The 17,986-nt window shown below is 30.3% G+C and overlaps 2 protein-coding genes and 1 non-coding gene across 3 annotated transcripts; 2 read left to right on the top strand and 1 right to left on the bottom strand.

Annotated features, from left to right (window-relative positions):
- The first annotated feature begins 5,043 nt into the window (after nt 1-5,043).
- LOC106757292 (probable F-box protein At2g36090) lies at nt 5,044-6,580 on the top strand. The gene has a single exon (XM_014639929.2). It carries the CDS (start codon nt 5,278-5,280, stop codon nt 6,340-6,342), a length of 1,065 nt encoding a protein of 354 aa, XP_014495415.2. The 5' UTR covers nt 5,044-5,277; the 3' UTR covers nt 6,343-6,580.
- Nucleotides 6,581-13,590: 7,010 nt separating this feature from the next.
- On the top strand, nt 13,591-13,662 carry TRNAK-UUU. The gene has a single exon. It is a non-coding gene; the product is annotated as a tRNA-Lys (tRNA).
- A 2,488-nt stretch (nt 13,663-16,150) lies between these two features.
- LOC106756939 (small RNA-binding protein 11, chloroplastic) lies at nt 16,151-17,570 on the bottom strand. Its single transcript, XM_014639536.2, has 4 exons — nt 17,342-17,570; nt 16,839-16,907; nt 16,632-16,738; nt 16,151-16,551 (listed from the first exon to the last, which is right to left on the bottom strand). Exons 1-4 carry the CDS (start codon nt 17,535-17,537, stop codon nt 16,444-16,446), a joined length of 480 nt encoding a protein of 159 aa, XP_014495022.1. The 5' UTR covers nt 17,538-17,570; the 3' UTR covers nt 16,151-16,443.
- Between the last annotated feature and the right edge of the window lie 416 nt (nt 17,571-17,986).

Here is a 17,986-nt window from a genome sequence, read left to right as displayed (position 1 = left end):
GATTTCTTTTGTCGGTCGGGTTGCGCGTAGGCACTATCCGTGCCCGACCCGACCCGTTGTCATCCCTAGTTGCTATACGTCAATGATTGCTCTATCTAAGCTTCAGAGAAACATCATCACTCTCTACTCATACCTACCAGATGATCATAGCCAGGATTTAAGCACAAACACACACAATCAATACACAAACACAAGGGTATGCTAGATACAAAACAAGTAAAATAGCATTTAGCATAAGGTGTACATGAATCACTTATAACATACATCAACCTACACATCCTAATATACAAGGACCTAGATCGACTATCCGGGTTTATAATGAATGTCGAGCTACGACGAGTTGTGCATTTGTGGTGGTCTCTACTGCTTTGCAAAGTCATTGCCAACGGGTTTCACCCTACCACACTCACAAGGTCAGTATGTTCCACACCTTGGATCATACTAGAAGCACTCAAGACTAAGACCTCTTGCTACTCTCATCACATGTGTCAATCTTCTCTACTTGAGAATGAAAGACCATTAGAGTGTCAAGATAACCCCCAAGACTGAGCTTTCTGCATTCATACATAAGACTACTGATCATACATAAAAAAAATAGAAACACCCTTACAAGTCATCCGAAAACACACAATAACACAATTTCTTCATGGCATCTTGATACTCATATTTCGGTAAGGAAAAAAGCTTTGAAACTATCACCAACAGTTTTGTAAGGGTCCAAAACTGACATCTAGAACCCAGATTTTGAGATTTCCAAAACCTGAAAAATCTAACACTAGTGCAGTGGCACTCGGCCGCCCAAAAGGGGTGCCCAGGCCCCATGACAACAATCTGCACACTTCCAAACTGGCCTCTGATGCACTTGAGCTTTGTTCTAATGATCAAATAGGTTTCTTATAACTTATAATTGATGGAAAATCGTGTTTAGAGTTTAAACAAAGTACTCCTTTGATCATTAGACTCAAAACTTGGTGTACTCAATCACTTGATAACTCCAAAAGATCTAAACTCAAAACAACACATTCTAACTCAAATTTCTGTAAACTAAGAGTCCTAACAAGTCATAAATGACTCTATGGCAGACCCTAAATCATTCTCTATGTCCCAAACGTCCTAATTTTAAATCTCATTATTCCAAACCCCTAAAATATACTCTAAACCAAGCTAAACTCTAACCATCAACTACCAAACACTCTTGCATCAAATTTATACCTTTCTCAAGGTTCAAAATTGTTTTAAATTACCCAAAGACATACATCAAAACTCAATTACATACCAAACTCACTTCCTTTAGATTTCTGCCTACCAAAACCCTTAAAATACCTTTGAAATAACCTTATAAACACACTATAATGACTATCTTTTCAATCTACACCACATAGTAGCTAACTCTCATACTAAATAATACTAAAGACCCAAACAACCGTCATACTTTATAATTTCTCACTTTGGACCAAAACTTCAATAGTTCACCTCTTAAACCTTCATTTTTTACATAAAACCTAATGTGTTTGATAACTCTTTACTCTTCACCCTTACAACCCACTTTAAACAACATTGCAATTTCATTTCACCCAAACATCACAACACAAACATCAAATCATACCATACCAATCATTCAACCATCTTAATATTAAAATTCATCATTTAAACACAAAACGTACTAGAGCAATTATAACACAATTCCATATAAATCATTTCTATAACTCATGCATATACTAATATTTACATAACAAACATAATTTATAAAGAAAAGTCTAGTTTTCTTTACCTAAAACTTTTCTCCTTCATGACAATATCCAAGATCGCGAGATACGGAAAGAAAACTTTCTTTAAAACCTGTGAAGAAGTCGTTACTCCACTGTCGCAAAAAAATATCGTAGTTGTCACACTCATGAAGAGAAACCATCTTTCCATGGGAGGAATAAGTTTTCTCCTAATACTCTCAATAAGGTTTTACAAATAAAAGAAAGAAGAAAAAAAAAGGAAAGAGTAGTGAGTGGTGAGGGAAGAAGAAAAAAAAGTAAGAAGAACGAAGAAGAGAGGAGTAAAAAAAAAAAAAGAAGAAAAGAGATTTCTAAAAAAAAAAAAAAAACAGGTTTTTATAATATTAAAAATGAAAATGAATATATATTATTTTTTTGAAAATTGAATATTATTAAAATTTATAAATGATAATATGATATGGATTGTGTAGGTTGTGTTGCTAGTTTGTAAAAAAACGCAAGATTTATTAAATATTTTAATTTATTCTCTAGATTAATCTATAATAAGCCAAAATCTATGCGAACTAATGAATGATTTGTAAAAACGAAATTTATCATATTTTAAGTTCTAAGTTGGAAAAAATTGTTTTATTTTATTTTATTGTTTCTTCACTTTATTCTTGAATATGTAAACTAATTATTTTGTTTGTATTTAGGATTGATTATTTGTTATAATTTTTTAGTTTAAACAATAACTTATTTTTATGTTTATTGTCAATGAAATATTTAAATTTAACATATTTATTTTATATATGTTTATTTAATTTATTTCAATTTTATTGTTAGACTCATGCATGAACAAGATTATTATTACAAATTTGTATAATTTTTTTAATATTTTATAACAACTTAAATTGGTAGAGAATTTATTACTAATTAAATCATTTTATCAATCTTACAAAAAGTATTATTTATGGTGTATATGAAAGTTTTCACATCAAATTTCTAACTTGGTATAATAAAGTTAGTATTAGCAATTAATATACAATCAAAATTTTATTATGTATAATACGATAAATTATTTTCATTGTTCTATTATTGTTTTTCAAAATTTTCTATATGAACCTTCAGTGGTCCTTTTATTAATGTACAATGATTATATGATCATAGTACATAATAATTATATTCATAAAAATGGAAAAGTAAGCTAGTGAATATAGTTTATGATATTAATATTGTAAATAACATTCATATTCCATTCTTAGACTAACAATTTAATAAGAATTATCAAATATCTATATAATACAATCTTTTATAAATTATTTATAACATTAATATTTTTTTCAAAAGATAAATTCATTAACTGATTCAGGAACTCTCTACTTATTATGTCTCTCTCATATCTCTCACGAGATATAGTTACATCTTTGAAAATTATAACTCATAATAAGAAGGTAAGTTCCTATACCTATAATATAAAAAACTTCTTCACCTGTCACCACTAAAAATTATATTTTACATGTATTTGATACTACCCGAGCCAAAATAATTCCTACACGTCTCAATATTCAATCTATCATTACTTCTGATATGTCAAATGCATTCCTCGCATAATTAATTATTTAGCCCTCGAGTATTTAATTCACGAAAAGATTGATGATGTTAGTATTTCGGTTATATATAGATGTGAGGTTAATAATAAATAAATAAAAAATTAATTTTTCGGAACCAAGTTGCTGTCATAAAAAATGATATCGAAAGATCATGCAAATATAAAAACACACAACTAGATTGCATTTAAGCTAAATAATAAAAGTATAATACTTCCGCGTTATCATAATCATCTGAAAGATACGGTACCCAACAACCGTGTGCCTCGTGCCAAAAAAATAATATAGAAAAAAAGTGTCAGGCCATAAACAATGTTTTTACATAACACGGAATTTATAAGTAAAAAAATACTTGATTAGAAAAACATATTATAATAATTTATAACTATTTCTTAAAAACAATACAGTTAGGTTAAATATCTCATTTCAAATATTTTTTTAATTTAAAACTCAATTCAAATTGTTTCTTATCTCAGCTTCTAAATGAATTAATCGAACTGAAAAATCACTTTTTTTTATTTTTATTCACAGTGTCAATGGTTCAACATCATGTCCCTTAAAATAATATAGTTAGAATTAATTATTATATCCAAGACATTATCCATTTTAAAATATAATCTTATCTTCAAAAATAACTTTAAAATATTAAAATAAAAAATATATTTAAATTAATTTAAACCTCTACTCATATATGATAATATTAAATTAATCAATACAGATATATAAACACGCATGTCATAAAATCAACAATTTAGTAGTACATCAATATTACGATAAATACTAAAAATGTCATAGATTGATGCGATTATTTAAAGTATAAAAATTGCGCGTTAAGAATTTTTAAAACTTTTATTTTGTCCTTCATGTACATCATAATATTTTGATTGACTCCATAATTTATATGTAGGGACCCAACAGTAAAGTTATATATACAGTTGCAATATTATTCATTATATATTCTTAATCATTATTTTTTTCATGCCACAAAATTTCATTTCCAAATTTTACCTAATTCGGTAACATTCTGACTTGTTTGGAAATTTTGTATGACTATAATTCAATTATATAGTCACGTCAATATTGGTTTAGTTAGATATCAATTTTTCTAGTTATAATGAGTTTTTTAATTCATAAATTGCTTAACAAGTGTCAAGAAATAGTAGGTGAAGTGTGGAACATATAATAATGCATGTACAACAAAAATAAATGACGTAATGAATGGCATTAGATAATATTAAACAAAAAAGTCATACTGCTTTCACAAAATATCACTGTATTCTATCATTACAAAATAAAAATAATTATGTAAGAACAAGTTAATTTCAAATTATTCCCCCAAGTTAAAAACAATAAAAATATTAATATTTAAAATTATATATATATATATTCATATTACTTGTATAAGATATAAGAGTAATGATACAAGTTAGTAAAGTTAGTAACTAATTTATATTTTAGCTGCAGTAAATGCATGGAAATTGACCAAAAGTAATTTATTACAAAAATTGGAGTGAATGTTGCCGGGAGTGGGGTCATTAATGTGTATTAAAAGTTTAGTTCGATACTGGAGAAGGGAAATGGTAAGCATAACCTACCTTCATCATTATCTTTATCTTTATCTTCATCTTTTGGTATTTACTATATATGAGGCTACATTTCGATGAATGGAAAAGGAAAATCCACCCAGAAAGAAAAATAATAAAAATCTTGAGGAATTGGGTGCTAAGGTCCAGAATATATTATATGACATCGTGGTTCATGTTTTTTATATGATGGAATATTTTTAAGTGTATGACGGCAATTTGAAAAATACCGAATCGGCCATAAGTGAAGTCAGTCTCGTAATGATGAAAGTGGTGTCAGTCAAAGCTGGGAGAAGGGTAGTCTTGTAAAACAGTCAAAAAGAAGGGGTGTCTGACCCTTCACTCGTCTCACTCAACTTCATTCTTCTCTCTCTATATATGTATATATATTGTAAGTGGCAAGCAACCAAGTCATTGCCTCAAACTAAGGACACTATGGCTTGCACCGATAACACAACCGCCGCCATCCACCGACCAGGCGCTGCCACCACCATCTCCGCCGTGCATCCCGACATAATTCAAACCCACATCCTCACGCGCCTCGACGGCCCTGCGCTGGCTTCAATTGCCACCACCTGCTCCCAACTCCACGCCCTCTCGGAACACGAACAGCTCTGGGAGAGCATCTGCCATGCCACATGGCCCTCAACCACGACGCCACGCGTGCGCCACATAATCTCAACGTTCCCAGGCGCCTCTCGTTCTTTTTTCTCCGACTCCTTCCCTTCGTTTGCTGCTGTGGACACTTATCGCCACGCGAACATCGAGCGTACGCCGGAGCTTGTCACGGCTGTGGACCTGTTCCACGGGCGGAAGCCGGTGCTTTCGCGGGTGGTGGAGACGGAGACGGTCTCAGGGTGGTTCCGGTGCTCGCCGTTTAGAGTTGACGTGCTGGATCCGAAGGAGGCGGTGGCGACGGCGATGGAGTATCCGCGAAGCGAGGAAGCGTGCGAGAGGCTCCGGGAGGAGTTGAGGCTGAGCTGGATAGTGGTGGATCCCGAGGGGAAGCGCGCGGTGAACGTGTCGAGCGGTAGGGCGGTGTCCGTGGAGCGGCACTGGCTGAGTGGTGAGGTGCGGGTGCGGTTCGCGACGGTGGTGGGCGGCGGGGAGAGGGGTTCGGCATCGGAGGCTGTGCTGTGCAGCGTGACTGTGACTTGCGGGAGTGAGATGCAGGTGAGGGAAGCGTGTGTGCAGATGGAGGACATGGATGGAACGATCCTGAATGGGAGGGACAGTTTGGGGATTTTGCAAAGGGCGTTGGAGGGTAAAAGGGGAACATTTTTTGTGGCCGGAGAAAAGGATAGATTCTTGGAATTCATGAATCGAAAGAGGGAAAGAAAGGAAAGGAAAATGAGAGACGAAAGAAGGTTGGACATGGCCTGCGTGGCTCTCGCGCTTTTGTCCTTTGCGGCTATTTCCACACTCTTTTTCTTCCGAATATAATACCTTAATATACATTTCAACATCAATATGCAATCTACAGACACAACAAACACACAGGAAAAATTCAATTGTACAGATTTAACTAAACAAAGTACCTCTGTCCATGATGTAACGTCCTATGCTGGCTTAATTATTGTTTTATACAATGCAGTAATCAATCTGCTAATAGGTACGTGAGAGTTTGTTAATTATTTTGGATTTTGGGTTGTTGAAAGAAAGAATAATAATTTTTTTTTTAGATTGACAATTGTGCACCTCTAACCCATTGGGTAGATGTCCCAACCAACGCCATGTCTTATTTTCTAGGAGTTTTTTTTAATGTTTTTTAACTTATCCAAACTATTCTTATATAATACAAAGAAAATAAGTTAACACTTTTAATTTTTAGGAAAGATACACAGTGCATATATAAAACAGGGGAAAATATAACAAATTAAACCTATACATAACAACATATTAGTACTTATTTCTCTTCTAGCTAATCAATAACCTCTTGCTTAAATATATAATTTCCATGTCGAGGAAGAAAGGTCCAATGGCTTACTTAAAACGTTTGTTTGAAGATGTTTGAAACTCTATTTCAGCTTATTATCAGTAATAAGTGGAAGCATTTTGTATAGAGTTACTTTAGTAATAAAAGTAAAAAAAATATATGGAGTTTTTCTTTCCACAATTTGACAATCTAATTTAACCTGTTTAATATGTTTATGAAATAGTGAAATTTGTTTAGATTGCTTGTCACATTACAATAAATCAGGAAATTTGAAAAAAAAAAAACAATAGTGTTAATCATTGGAAATTTGAGCATATTTGATAAAGTATATACTAAAAGAAAAAATTGCTTAGAATAAAAAATATCAAATGTTCTTTTCTTTCAAAGAAAGTAAGAAGGACTAAACAAATGTGTACAAATATAATAACTGTAGTTGTTTGAAAAATAAGAAAAAACATATTCATAAAAGATTAAATTTATAAAAATAAAGATTTTCTTGATTCTTAAATCATACAGTAGATAATCTTTTGTATTGGTTTGAAACCAATAAACACCCATTTTCTAACTCTTGAACCAATTGAATGCCTATAATGGATTAATGTATAGCATATGATTTATAACCCAAAACCTCTAAATCATACATTAGATTTTTCCTTCTAAAGTTTAGTCTAATCATCTTTTTGGTTTGAGGACTATATAGGTTGTGTGCTCTTATGAATTTACTTATGCATTCAAGATTATTTCATTTTCTATATTTAAGTCTCATAAACCAGTAAGCTTGAGTGGGAGAAGTTATATACCCCAAAAAAATTTCTGATATATGTTATAATTAAACTATATTTGAAAAAAAAAATATTATCTAAAACCAATCTATTATCGTTCTCGGTTTAAATAATATTGCTATTTGAAACTTTGACAAATTTACATGACACTATTTTTATTTTATTTTTTTACATTTCACATTATCTTTTATAAATACAAAATTTCATTTTTATTAGAACCATTTTACTTTTATAAAAAGTTGTAAAATAATAGTTATATTTGTGTTAAATAACCTTTTTTTTACATACATCATAATTTTAGTTGATAAAATAGTACTACAAACACTTAAATATATCCCTTTAAAGTAAAAGGATTAAAATCGTGGTATTTAAAGATTTAGAAAATAAATTATAATAACATTACAATGTAAATCACAGTCACTGATGGGGAACCAGATGATAATGCATCTCTAAACAAAACAAGAATAAAAAAACTTATAATTAGATTACAAGAAATCATCTTTAAATAAATTAGTTATAAGAACATGGGTCGTGGAATGAAGATTTATATATGAAGATCATCATATATTGTATGCACATAAATTATTGTTAGGAAGGTTGTACCATGTTTCGTTGACCAGATTGATATGTGTTATTTAAGATTATTGATCATGTTACGAAATATTGTTCCTTGGACAATAAGTTTGCTACATTGTTATAAATAAAATTATTGACTTTTTCAATTCACACTTGGAGAATTATTTATTACTATTTAATATCATAATGAAGGATGGACCTTATTCAGTAGTTTTAAATTCAAATTTATTGGTAAAAAATATCATTTTATTAGCAGGTAATGTAGATTCTGTCCATGGACAGTACGATTTCCATAGTTTGTACGAGTTAGATGGTTGTTACAATATTTTACGGCTTTCAAACTCCATAACGTACTTTGACTTTTTGATTCGTGATTAAAAGATAATTATTCATTTATTTATTTCAGATAACAGTACTTTTATATTCCCATCCTTACACGCTAATGCACATGGCATATATTATTAACCTTAATTATTTTAACCTCGGCAACTTTTTCAGTACCCTTACTTAAAAAGTCAGTCATAACGCTACGATTATTTGGGATATTCATAATTTGAGGATGAGAGCACGACTAAATGTAAGGGATGTGAGAATAAGTTGAATTGTTGTTTTATTGAAAAGATTTGAAAGTAAGTGAGATTAGATTTAAAAATAAAATTTAATATAGAATTTTATTGATACGATAAATAAAAATGTTTAATTAATAAGAATTGAAAATTATTAAAATATTTTTAGTAGTAAAGGTAATATAAAATGATAATTGTTAATAATATATATAATTGTAAAAGTTATTGTAAAGAAAAAAATAAAAATTATTTTTAAAATGAAAAAAAAAATTGTATTTAAATAAAGCGAAATAATTAATTTTAAAATATAAAATTTCTTGAGTTTAGAATTTAATTAGAGTTGTCAAACTGGGTAATTCGGCTTGATCCGGCCCGGTCTATCACGGGTTGGTCACTTAGTAAGCCAACCTAACTTGACTCATCTATTAGCGAGCTAGAAAATTTTGAACTCGGCTCAACCCACCACGGGTTGGTGGGTAAACGGGTTGGCTCACTAGCCCATTTAATTACAACTTTTTTAAAATAAAAAAATACAAACTTTCTATATTCAAATTTAAACAAATTTCACTCTAAAAAAATGATGTTAAACTAAAAACAATTCAAAATAATATTAAAAAGTACAATATAATCCAAATGTCATCCAAAAACAAACACAAAAAACCTGTTCCTTGAAGGAATGAGAATGACAACACCCTAAATGAGAGCAAGTTCCGTGAGAGTGAGTTGTGAGAGTAGATGTTACTTTTTTTTGTATACACAGTGAGTGAAGAGAGTATTTTATTTTTTAGGATTTCATAAATAAAATAATAAATTAAAAAAATAAAATTAGGTAGGTAGGTTGGTGGGCCAACCCGGTCCACCACGGATTCAACCCACATGAGCCGAGTTAAAATCTGACTCACATAAAAAAATGGGCGTTGATCTCTGCACCTCCACATATTTGGACCTCCACCTCCTCATCCCACTTTTATCTTTCTTTTTTTTTTATTTATATTTTTATTTATTATTTATATTCCTATTATACCTTTTAGTAAAATCTAATAGATTAATTTTAATTCTAATATAAACCTAACTTTTAACTTTTTTTCTTCCAACGTCCTGCTCTCTCTCTGTTTCATTCATTTGGTTTTTCGAATTTTTTGTGTGCTCTTTTTTTTCACTGTCAAAATTTTCTTTCATTTCACTGTGAGAATTGTTGACAGAATTCTTCTCCTCTTAAAGATATGTTTATCCTAAACCCTTAAACGGATCTGATTATTCGTCATCGGATGTCAACATCCGTTAAGGTCTGTCTTCTTCCTCCTAAGCACGACACAAATCGCTCAGAGCAAAAAATCAATTTGATCTTAAACCCTAAATCACATACATTTTTGCAAACCAAAAAATCAACACAATGATGCGAAACGAAAACTAAGCAGAAACCAAACAAATCGTCGCACCACCGCGCCGCACCACCGCACCGCACCACCGCACGCTCAAGTCGCACCGCCGCACACACCACGCAGCACCGCCGCCACTGCAAGGTCGCACACACCCACAGAGCCATGACCACCGTGCCACACACACCCACACCGCACTACAGAGCCACGACCACCGTGCCGCACTGCCGCACACAATCACCGAACCGCCGCACAAAACCGCCGGAGATGACTGGAAAAGTTGAAAACTTTTTGCGCCGCACACAACCGTCGGAAATGACTGGAAAAGTTGAAACTTTTGGCAAATGAAAGGGGGGAACGTACTCGGAGCTGAGTTAGAGAAGTCAAGGGATGAATGGAGCCTTGGAGGTCGAGGTTTTCGAGAACGTGTCGCGAGACACAGTCGCCAATGCACGACACGCCGCTCCAGGAACAGGGGCTGGTGGTGCTGGTGTTCCATGTTGTGAGCTTCTGGGAAGTGTCTGAAGCGGTTTTGAAGGCCACGAGAGCCTCAAAATTTGGGTTACTGGAACCTTGAATCGTGAGAAGAAGAAAATGAAAAACCAAAAAAGGAGCGAGGCGAGAGAATCTTGCTTAATGCAAAGTGGAAGGGGAGTGAAGTTGTTTTCAAAAGTAGAAAGTAAAGTAGGGTTATTTTTTAAGAGGGTTAAAAAAGTAAAAATAAAAAATAAAAAAAGTTAGTTTTGTAATTAATGAAAATTTAAAAAAAAATGGGGAGGTAAAGCTCCAAAAAGTGGAGGTGTAGGAATCAACACTAAAAAAAAATTAAATTTTTTCAAACCCAACCCGATCCGAACCCGTGGTGAGTTGGATTAGCTCGCGGATTGTGACCCATTTTAACGGCTCTAAATTCAATACACTCATGTTGACATTAAATATATATATATATATATATATGAACAGCTTAAAAAGTTGAATGGGAGATTTTACCGTTAGAAACGTGTTATTAACATACTAAGTACTAGTTCATTAAATGAGTATAATCCCAACAGAGAAAATTGATTCTAGTTTTGACCATAGTTTTTGTGACACAAGCAATATACAAATACTCAAAATGTGTACAGGTATTGTGTAATTCCACATTGAACTGTATTAGCATAATCATAATGTTACGTTTGGTCTTAAGAAATCCTTAAATTGGATTTTCTCTTGAAAAATGAGAAATGATATAATAATGGAAGACAGTGATGTTTATGAAAAGCACAGAGAATTCGATTGAAAGAAAAGAAATCCAACCAACAATAAGATGGGTGTCTGTGGAACAAGGTAGTCCCCTCCACCCTTTTTTGTTTACTATAGGACAATGTTATCAAAATCGAAACAAAAAACAAATAAATTCCACTAGACACATGTCTAAATTTAATTCGACAATTTCTATTTCTTTTTCAACCATCAACTACTAATTGACCAATATTAGCTGTGGAAAAGTGGCACTAATTAATAACTCATATCACGTTATGCTCAGTCTTTTCATTCAACACTTCAATTTTATTTCTTGTTAATGGTGTTCAACAATAAATAGGATGAAAAATAATAACAATTCAGTATCGAATATCGAATACTATAATAAATACGAATTTTATTAATAATTATTTGCTAAAAATTATTATAAAAATATCCGTGAATATTCATAATATCTACAAATATAAGAAAAACATAAATATTTTTTCAGAATACTCAATAAATAAAATAAGTAACGGAACGAAACTTTTAGATGAGATAGTGCCTATATCCGAACTAATTCTTAACATTCCAAATACAAGCTAGATAAGAAATTTAAGTCCAACCACCAGTATTTTAATGAAGAATTATTGTGTCTCTTTTGTTTTTTTCAATGATATAGAATAGGATAGATAAAGAAGATATAAAATATTTGTAATTATTTACGACTAATAATTACGCCTAAAGCATGTAGGACAAATAGAATTGAATTGTTAAAATCTATACTGAATTAAAAATTAATTTGTCCAAAATGAACTTAACTGTAAAACAATTCAGACAAACTGAACTGAATTATTTTTTGTTTTATCAAACTGCTATACTAAATTGTTCCGAATTACAATATAAAGTGAACTGAATTACTAATTTTAAACTGAATTGTACTAGTTTTAAACTGAATAGTATAACAATACATGTTCTTTTTAATTGAAATTTATTTTAATATTTATTTATTCATAAATGTTTTACAAATTAAATATTTAATTATTTGATATTATTATTTTCTGTTTTATTTATATTTCTTTCATTATTATATGTGTATGGAAATTATTTTATTTTTTAATTCCATAAATAGATGTTGATCAAAATTTCATGACTAAATTTTTTCTTAATTCTAAAAAAAGACAATAAGTTACTTAAATGATAATTTTTTATAATATACTCTATTTTTTTTCAAGTTTTGGCACATCAATTACGTTATGCAAAACAAGTATAGACATAAAACGAACATTGTTAAATTTATTGTTAACTCAAAAGTAATTTTCTTAAATTGATTGGCACACACATATAATATATTTAAAGTATTTTTTTATATAGTCTTTTTTTCTTTTATGATTTCTATTATTTACTCATTTAATAAAATTAAATTTTAAAAAAATATATTTTACTTTTACTACTTAAAATAATATTATTTAAAAAGAAATACATATTTATTGATAAAAAAATATAAAAATTTGTGATAAAAAAATTTTGTCTTAAAAAATTAATAATTAATTTTTTATGTGAACGGTTTTTTTATTAATATTTTATTATTAAATAATGTTTTTTTACAAGACAAAATAGTTGAACGAGAACTAAAAAAGATTTAAAAGTAGATACAATTCTTAAAATTAATTGGACTGAAACAATTATAAATTTAATTTTAAAAAACTGAACCATAATATAATATACTGTACTTTCAATAAGAATGAATCGGTTATTTTTAATACAATATAATACAATTAAATATAGTTCACCCTATCTATAAATATTTAGTGAATAAATTATTTATATTCCCAACTACGATTGTGATTAGAATTCATGAGTAGCAAATTTGAGTGTAATAAAGACAAGCAAATTCCATGAAAGTTCCAAATCGTAGCTGTCACTGTTGCAAGAGTGGCCTACGCTATGCCCCTTTCATGTGTTGCCACTCTATGCATTGCCGACCGTACAAATCATAAGGTAGGCACTAAAATTTGCTTGCAGGTGAGTGTGTTGCAAGTTTTTCTCCTATTATTTTGCTAAGATGACGTATTTCATAAGATACTTTGAAAAAAATTGCTCCTTTCAACTAAATATGGAAAAACTCAATCTAAGACGATAGAAATAAAAAGGACAACGAAACTACCAAATATAGGACTGTATAATAAACCCTTAAACAATATTAGTAAACTTGAAGCAATAGCATGAAAGCCGTCTTAGCTCAGTGGTAGAGCGCGTGGCTTTTAACCACGTGGTCGTGGGTTCGATCCCCACAGACGGCGCAGTTTTATCTTTTATTTGATGTTTTTTTACGATTTTTCTGACAAACATTTTAATTGTTGTGGAAGTTCTTGAGTTTGATGACTTATTTTATATATTTAGTATTTATTTTTCCTTTCCACAATATTTTTCATTTTTTATTTTAAAAAAAAATAACAATTTTTTTATAATATTATGATTGATTTGTTTTAAATATTTTTTTAAAAATAAATTTAAATAAATTAATAAAGTGTGACATGTGTCCTGTAATATTTATGAATATTTTTTTTTAAGATTAACTTATAAACTTACTTTAAAAAATAAAATTATTACGTCGGCCTTACCATACTTTTCAGGATTAATTAAAAGAAAATAAAAATCAGTGTGCTACTTAACAAACGTGGGGCTGCAGAAAGCAGGGGTGGTGCATTGCGTATTGTTCTCCTCACGCATGCCACCTACTCCGGCCAGAGCCAACAACGGCGACTCCGGCGGTCCACAGAGGCATCACCGCCATCAGCCGTGCCCCACTTCTTCCAATGTCGGAATCTCAACCCAAGCTTCTAACAATAATGAATCTTCATTGACCAAACTCTGCTTGAGCATGTATCTGCAACCTTTCTCTCGCTCTCTTGTTTTCCCCAAACAAAGAAATGAACTGAAGAAGAAGATGAAAAAAAATGGTGAGTGAGAAAATTGGGAGTGTCTTTTGGTGGTTTGGAATTTTGATGGTGACGTTCGATCTAACATTTTTTTTTCTTCCAATAATGGTATTACATACCATTACAAAAGTTCATATAATAACACCTGTATATTAATATATTTTGTTTATAGTATAATAGAACAAATTTGATTCAAAAACTTTATTTCTATTGGTTTTATTTGAAATTCATAGTTAATACTTGAAGAAATTGAGCAAGTATTTGATTTTTAGTTGACAGGTGCGATTAAAAAAAATGAAAGGTTTGATCTTAATAATTAATGCATATGCTTATTATAAAAAAAATTATGTTCATATGTCATTAACTTTAAGAGATTGTTATACCCTTTACTTTTTTTTTTTGTTATAAATTTAATATCCTTAGAAAAATACTGGCGAGGTCATTATTTAAGATATAATTAATGATCATTTATTTCATCATTTGTGTTAAAATCTCAAACAATTAATTGTGTTTTAATTATTATTTAAGAAGACGTTGTTTAAGATATAACTAATGATCATTTATTTCATCTTTTGTGTTGAAATCTCAAACAATTAATTGTTTTTTAATTATTATTTAAGGTATAATTGACTATTCTTGATTCAGTGAAGTCTCAAAATATATTTTAATTGCTTTTAAGTAAAAATTTTAGATATTCAACATTTTATTAAACATATTTGATTATTTATATTTTTAATCTTTGTTTATTGTTATCTCCTTTAATTTAAGCTTGTTTATGTTTAATTATATTTTAATTTTTAGTAATATTAAAATGAATAACAAACGATTAAAAGATAAGAAAAATTGTACAACAATATTAAGATTATTTTATTATTTAATTCTTTTTTTAATTTATTTTTTTCATAAAATAAATTATCAGTTACAGGATTATTTTATTATTATTTTTTGCATAAAATAAAATTACCAGTTACAACTATATATTACTTGTGGATATTTTTGTTCTATAAGTAAAGCAAAATTAAATTAATGATTATTGAGATTAAAATTAATTTAGTGTTATAGTAAATTATGAACTTTTATAAAGTTAAATGTTCATTAATTATTTTTAACCAGTGACACTGATCAACAGGACCCATATCCTTATTAATTTTTTCAGAGTTAATTACGTATTAGCCTTACTTTTCTTTTCAATAAATATATGTTATAACCAGTAAAAATCAAATTCATGCTCAATTAGCTTAATTATTATTAAATTTAAAACAAAACCTACTAAAAAGATTATAGTTTAATATATAATAGTATTAGTTAAAAGATAAAAAATAGTCTTCTACTAAACATACACTTAGAGCTATCAAATCAATCATAAGTTGGCTATTATTTGATAGACCAACATAATCCGATTCACTAATTAGGAAGTTTAACAGCTACAGGTTAATGGATTAAGTGAACAAACTCATTCAATTAAAAAAAAAATCAACATTTTAGGGTTTTTTTTTTTCTTTAATATATATTTTTAATATGAAAAATAAAACCAAATTTCAAATTACTTGAATAATCACGAGAAACAAAAAATCATCATATTAATATACACATACATGACATCTGTGAATATTTATAAAATATTTTTAAATATCTAAAGAGCCACAAATTAAGATATTCTGAATTCTAATAAAAAAAAAGAGTGAGGAAGAAAGATGGAAACTAAAGCATGTATAATTCCTCCACCCCATTGTTTTAATTATGTTGAACTAACTTATCACTCACGAGTTTAACTTGATGAGGCCAATGCTTAAGGCTGAATTCAATTTTGATCTAACCCCTTTGAGAGCTCTTTCATGTGCTCAACGAATAATTTTTAATTAAGATCTTAATCTTAAAAACACTATTTTTCTCTATTAAAGGAAGTATAACATTTGATTCTTAAACTCTAAGGACAAAATCACCGAGACTGTTTACGTTATTGTCTGCTCACAACCATATAAAATCCTCAGAGCCTGTACTATTACAATCGAAGAATCCTATCACTTGTGCTGAACAGTGCTTTGTAGTAAAAAAAGGGCTCTATATACACTGCTGCAAGAGCTGATGAAAGAAAAATTGATACCATTTTTCAACAGGTCTCTCCATCAAGAATATATAATATCAAGTTTCTGGTGTTGGTTTAGGTGGTCCTCTAGCAATTGGCATCGCACCATTAATGTTGGTATTGGGTTTTGCATAATCAACAAAAATAACACGTCCATTTAATGTCTGCAAAAAAGTTTCACTCAATCCTTACTTCTAAGTTCCAAATCAACAAAGAACACAAGAGTCCCAAATTTGATCATTACCTTTCCTTTCATCTCTGCAATGGCATTCTCAGCCTCGTCTGCTGAAGCAAAGGTGACAAACCCAAATCCCTTAGATCTTTCTGACACCCTATCTGTTACAACTTTGGCTGCAAAAACAGAAACTCAGCAACATTGTCAAAGGCCAGAATAATCATACAGCGAGATGACACAGAATGGATCAACGTTGGTGCATTTCATCGTTTATACCTTCAAGAACTTGCCCGTAGTTGGAAAATGCCTCTGACAGTGCTTTCTCTGTGGTGAAGAAGGACAGCCCTGAAAAAACACCGAGCAACCAAGCTCCATGGATGTAAATAACCCCTTTCAATGGACAAATCACTTCAAGCATTCAAAATAATAAACTGAATTTGAAACAGAAGCCACATGCATACTTTTCACAGGCTAATTAATAACTTAAAAAATCATTAGGAAAATCTGATTTTTCCCATAATTTGCATAAAGGATATGCAAGACACAACACCTAACCTTAGGGCAAGCTCAGTTCGAGAACACATTCTAACTAATTGCTATTGCCGAGAGTGTGAAGAAGCTGATCATTAACATCAAGAATAAAATGAAAAGCAATATGAAACTATTCAATGGAATTCATCAATAGAAACAAAGGGCCTTAAACATCAAAAAATAATTTCCTTAATTTTGGCTTGAAGAGTAACAAAGCATACGGCTGAAACGAAAAGGAGAGTGCATACCTCCAACAAAAAGCTTGTAGGCAATTCCTCGGCGAAAAGAAAAAAGAGATGGCGACAAATTTTTATTTTTATTGGCCTGAATTATTTTTCTCACAGCCGCCATGGAATTCAATTCGATGTTGCAGACAGAGAATAAGGGAAACGAAGAGTTTATGATGCATGGCACATTCGCAGAGTAAACGGGCTCAACACACATCAGAAGCCCAAATCAATCTTGGGCTTGGGCTGCTTCAGGCCCATCTCCTAGCTCTACCAGCATTAGCCTCGTTCAATATTTTCGATATTTTTATTATAGGAGGATAATTGCTCCAACTAAAGATTCAGTCTCAAATATTTAACTCTATACCAACAAGTTAGTTTGGATAAAATAGAGTTTTGAGGTTTATAGATTACAAAAATGTGATTAAGAAGATATATTCTATTAAATTGGATTAGTGATTAATTCCAGGAATATTTTACACTAATAAAATATTTGACAAATGGAATATTTAATACTATCATGTATGAAGACTCAAATTCAGATATTCTTCATGAAAAATCATCCACAAAAGTAGCAGGAAATTATTTGATAATAATAAAATTTAATGATTAATAATTGAATTATGTGGATGAATAACTGAATGAAGTATTTATCTAATACAAACT

This window comes from Vigna radiata, chromosome 3 (genome assembly GCF_000741045.1).
Source record: "Vigna radiata var. radiata cultivar VC1973A chromosome 3, Vradiata_ver6, whole genome shotgun sequence".
Classification (NCBI taxonomy): Eukaryota; Viridiplantae; Streptophyta; class Magnoliopsida; order Fabales; family Fabaceae; genus Vigna; species Vigna radiata.
This window is presented reverse-complemented; position numbering and strand designations above follow the sequence as displayed.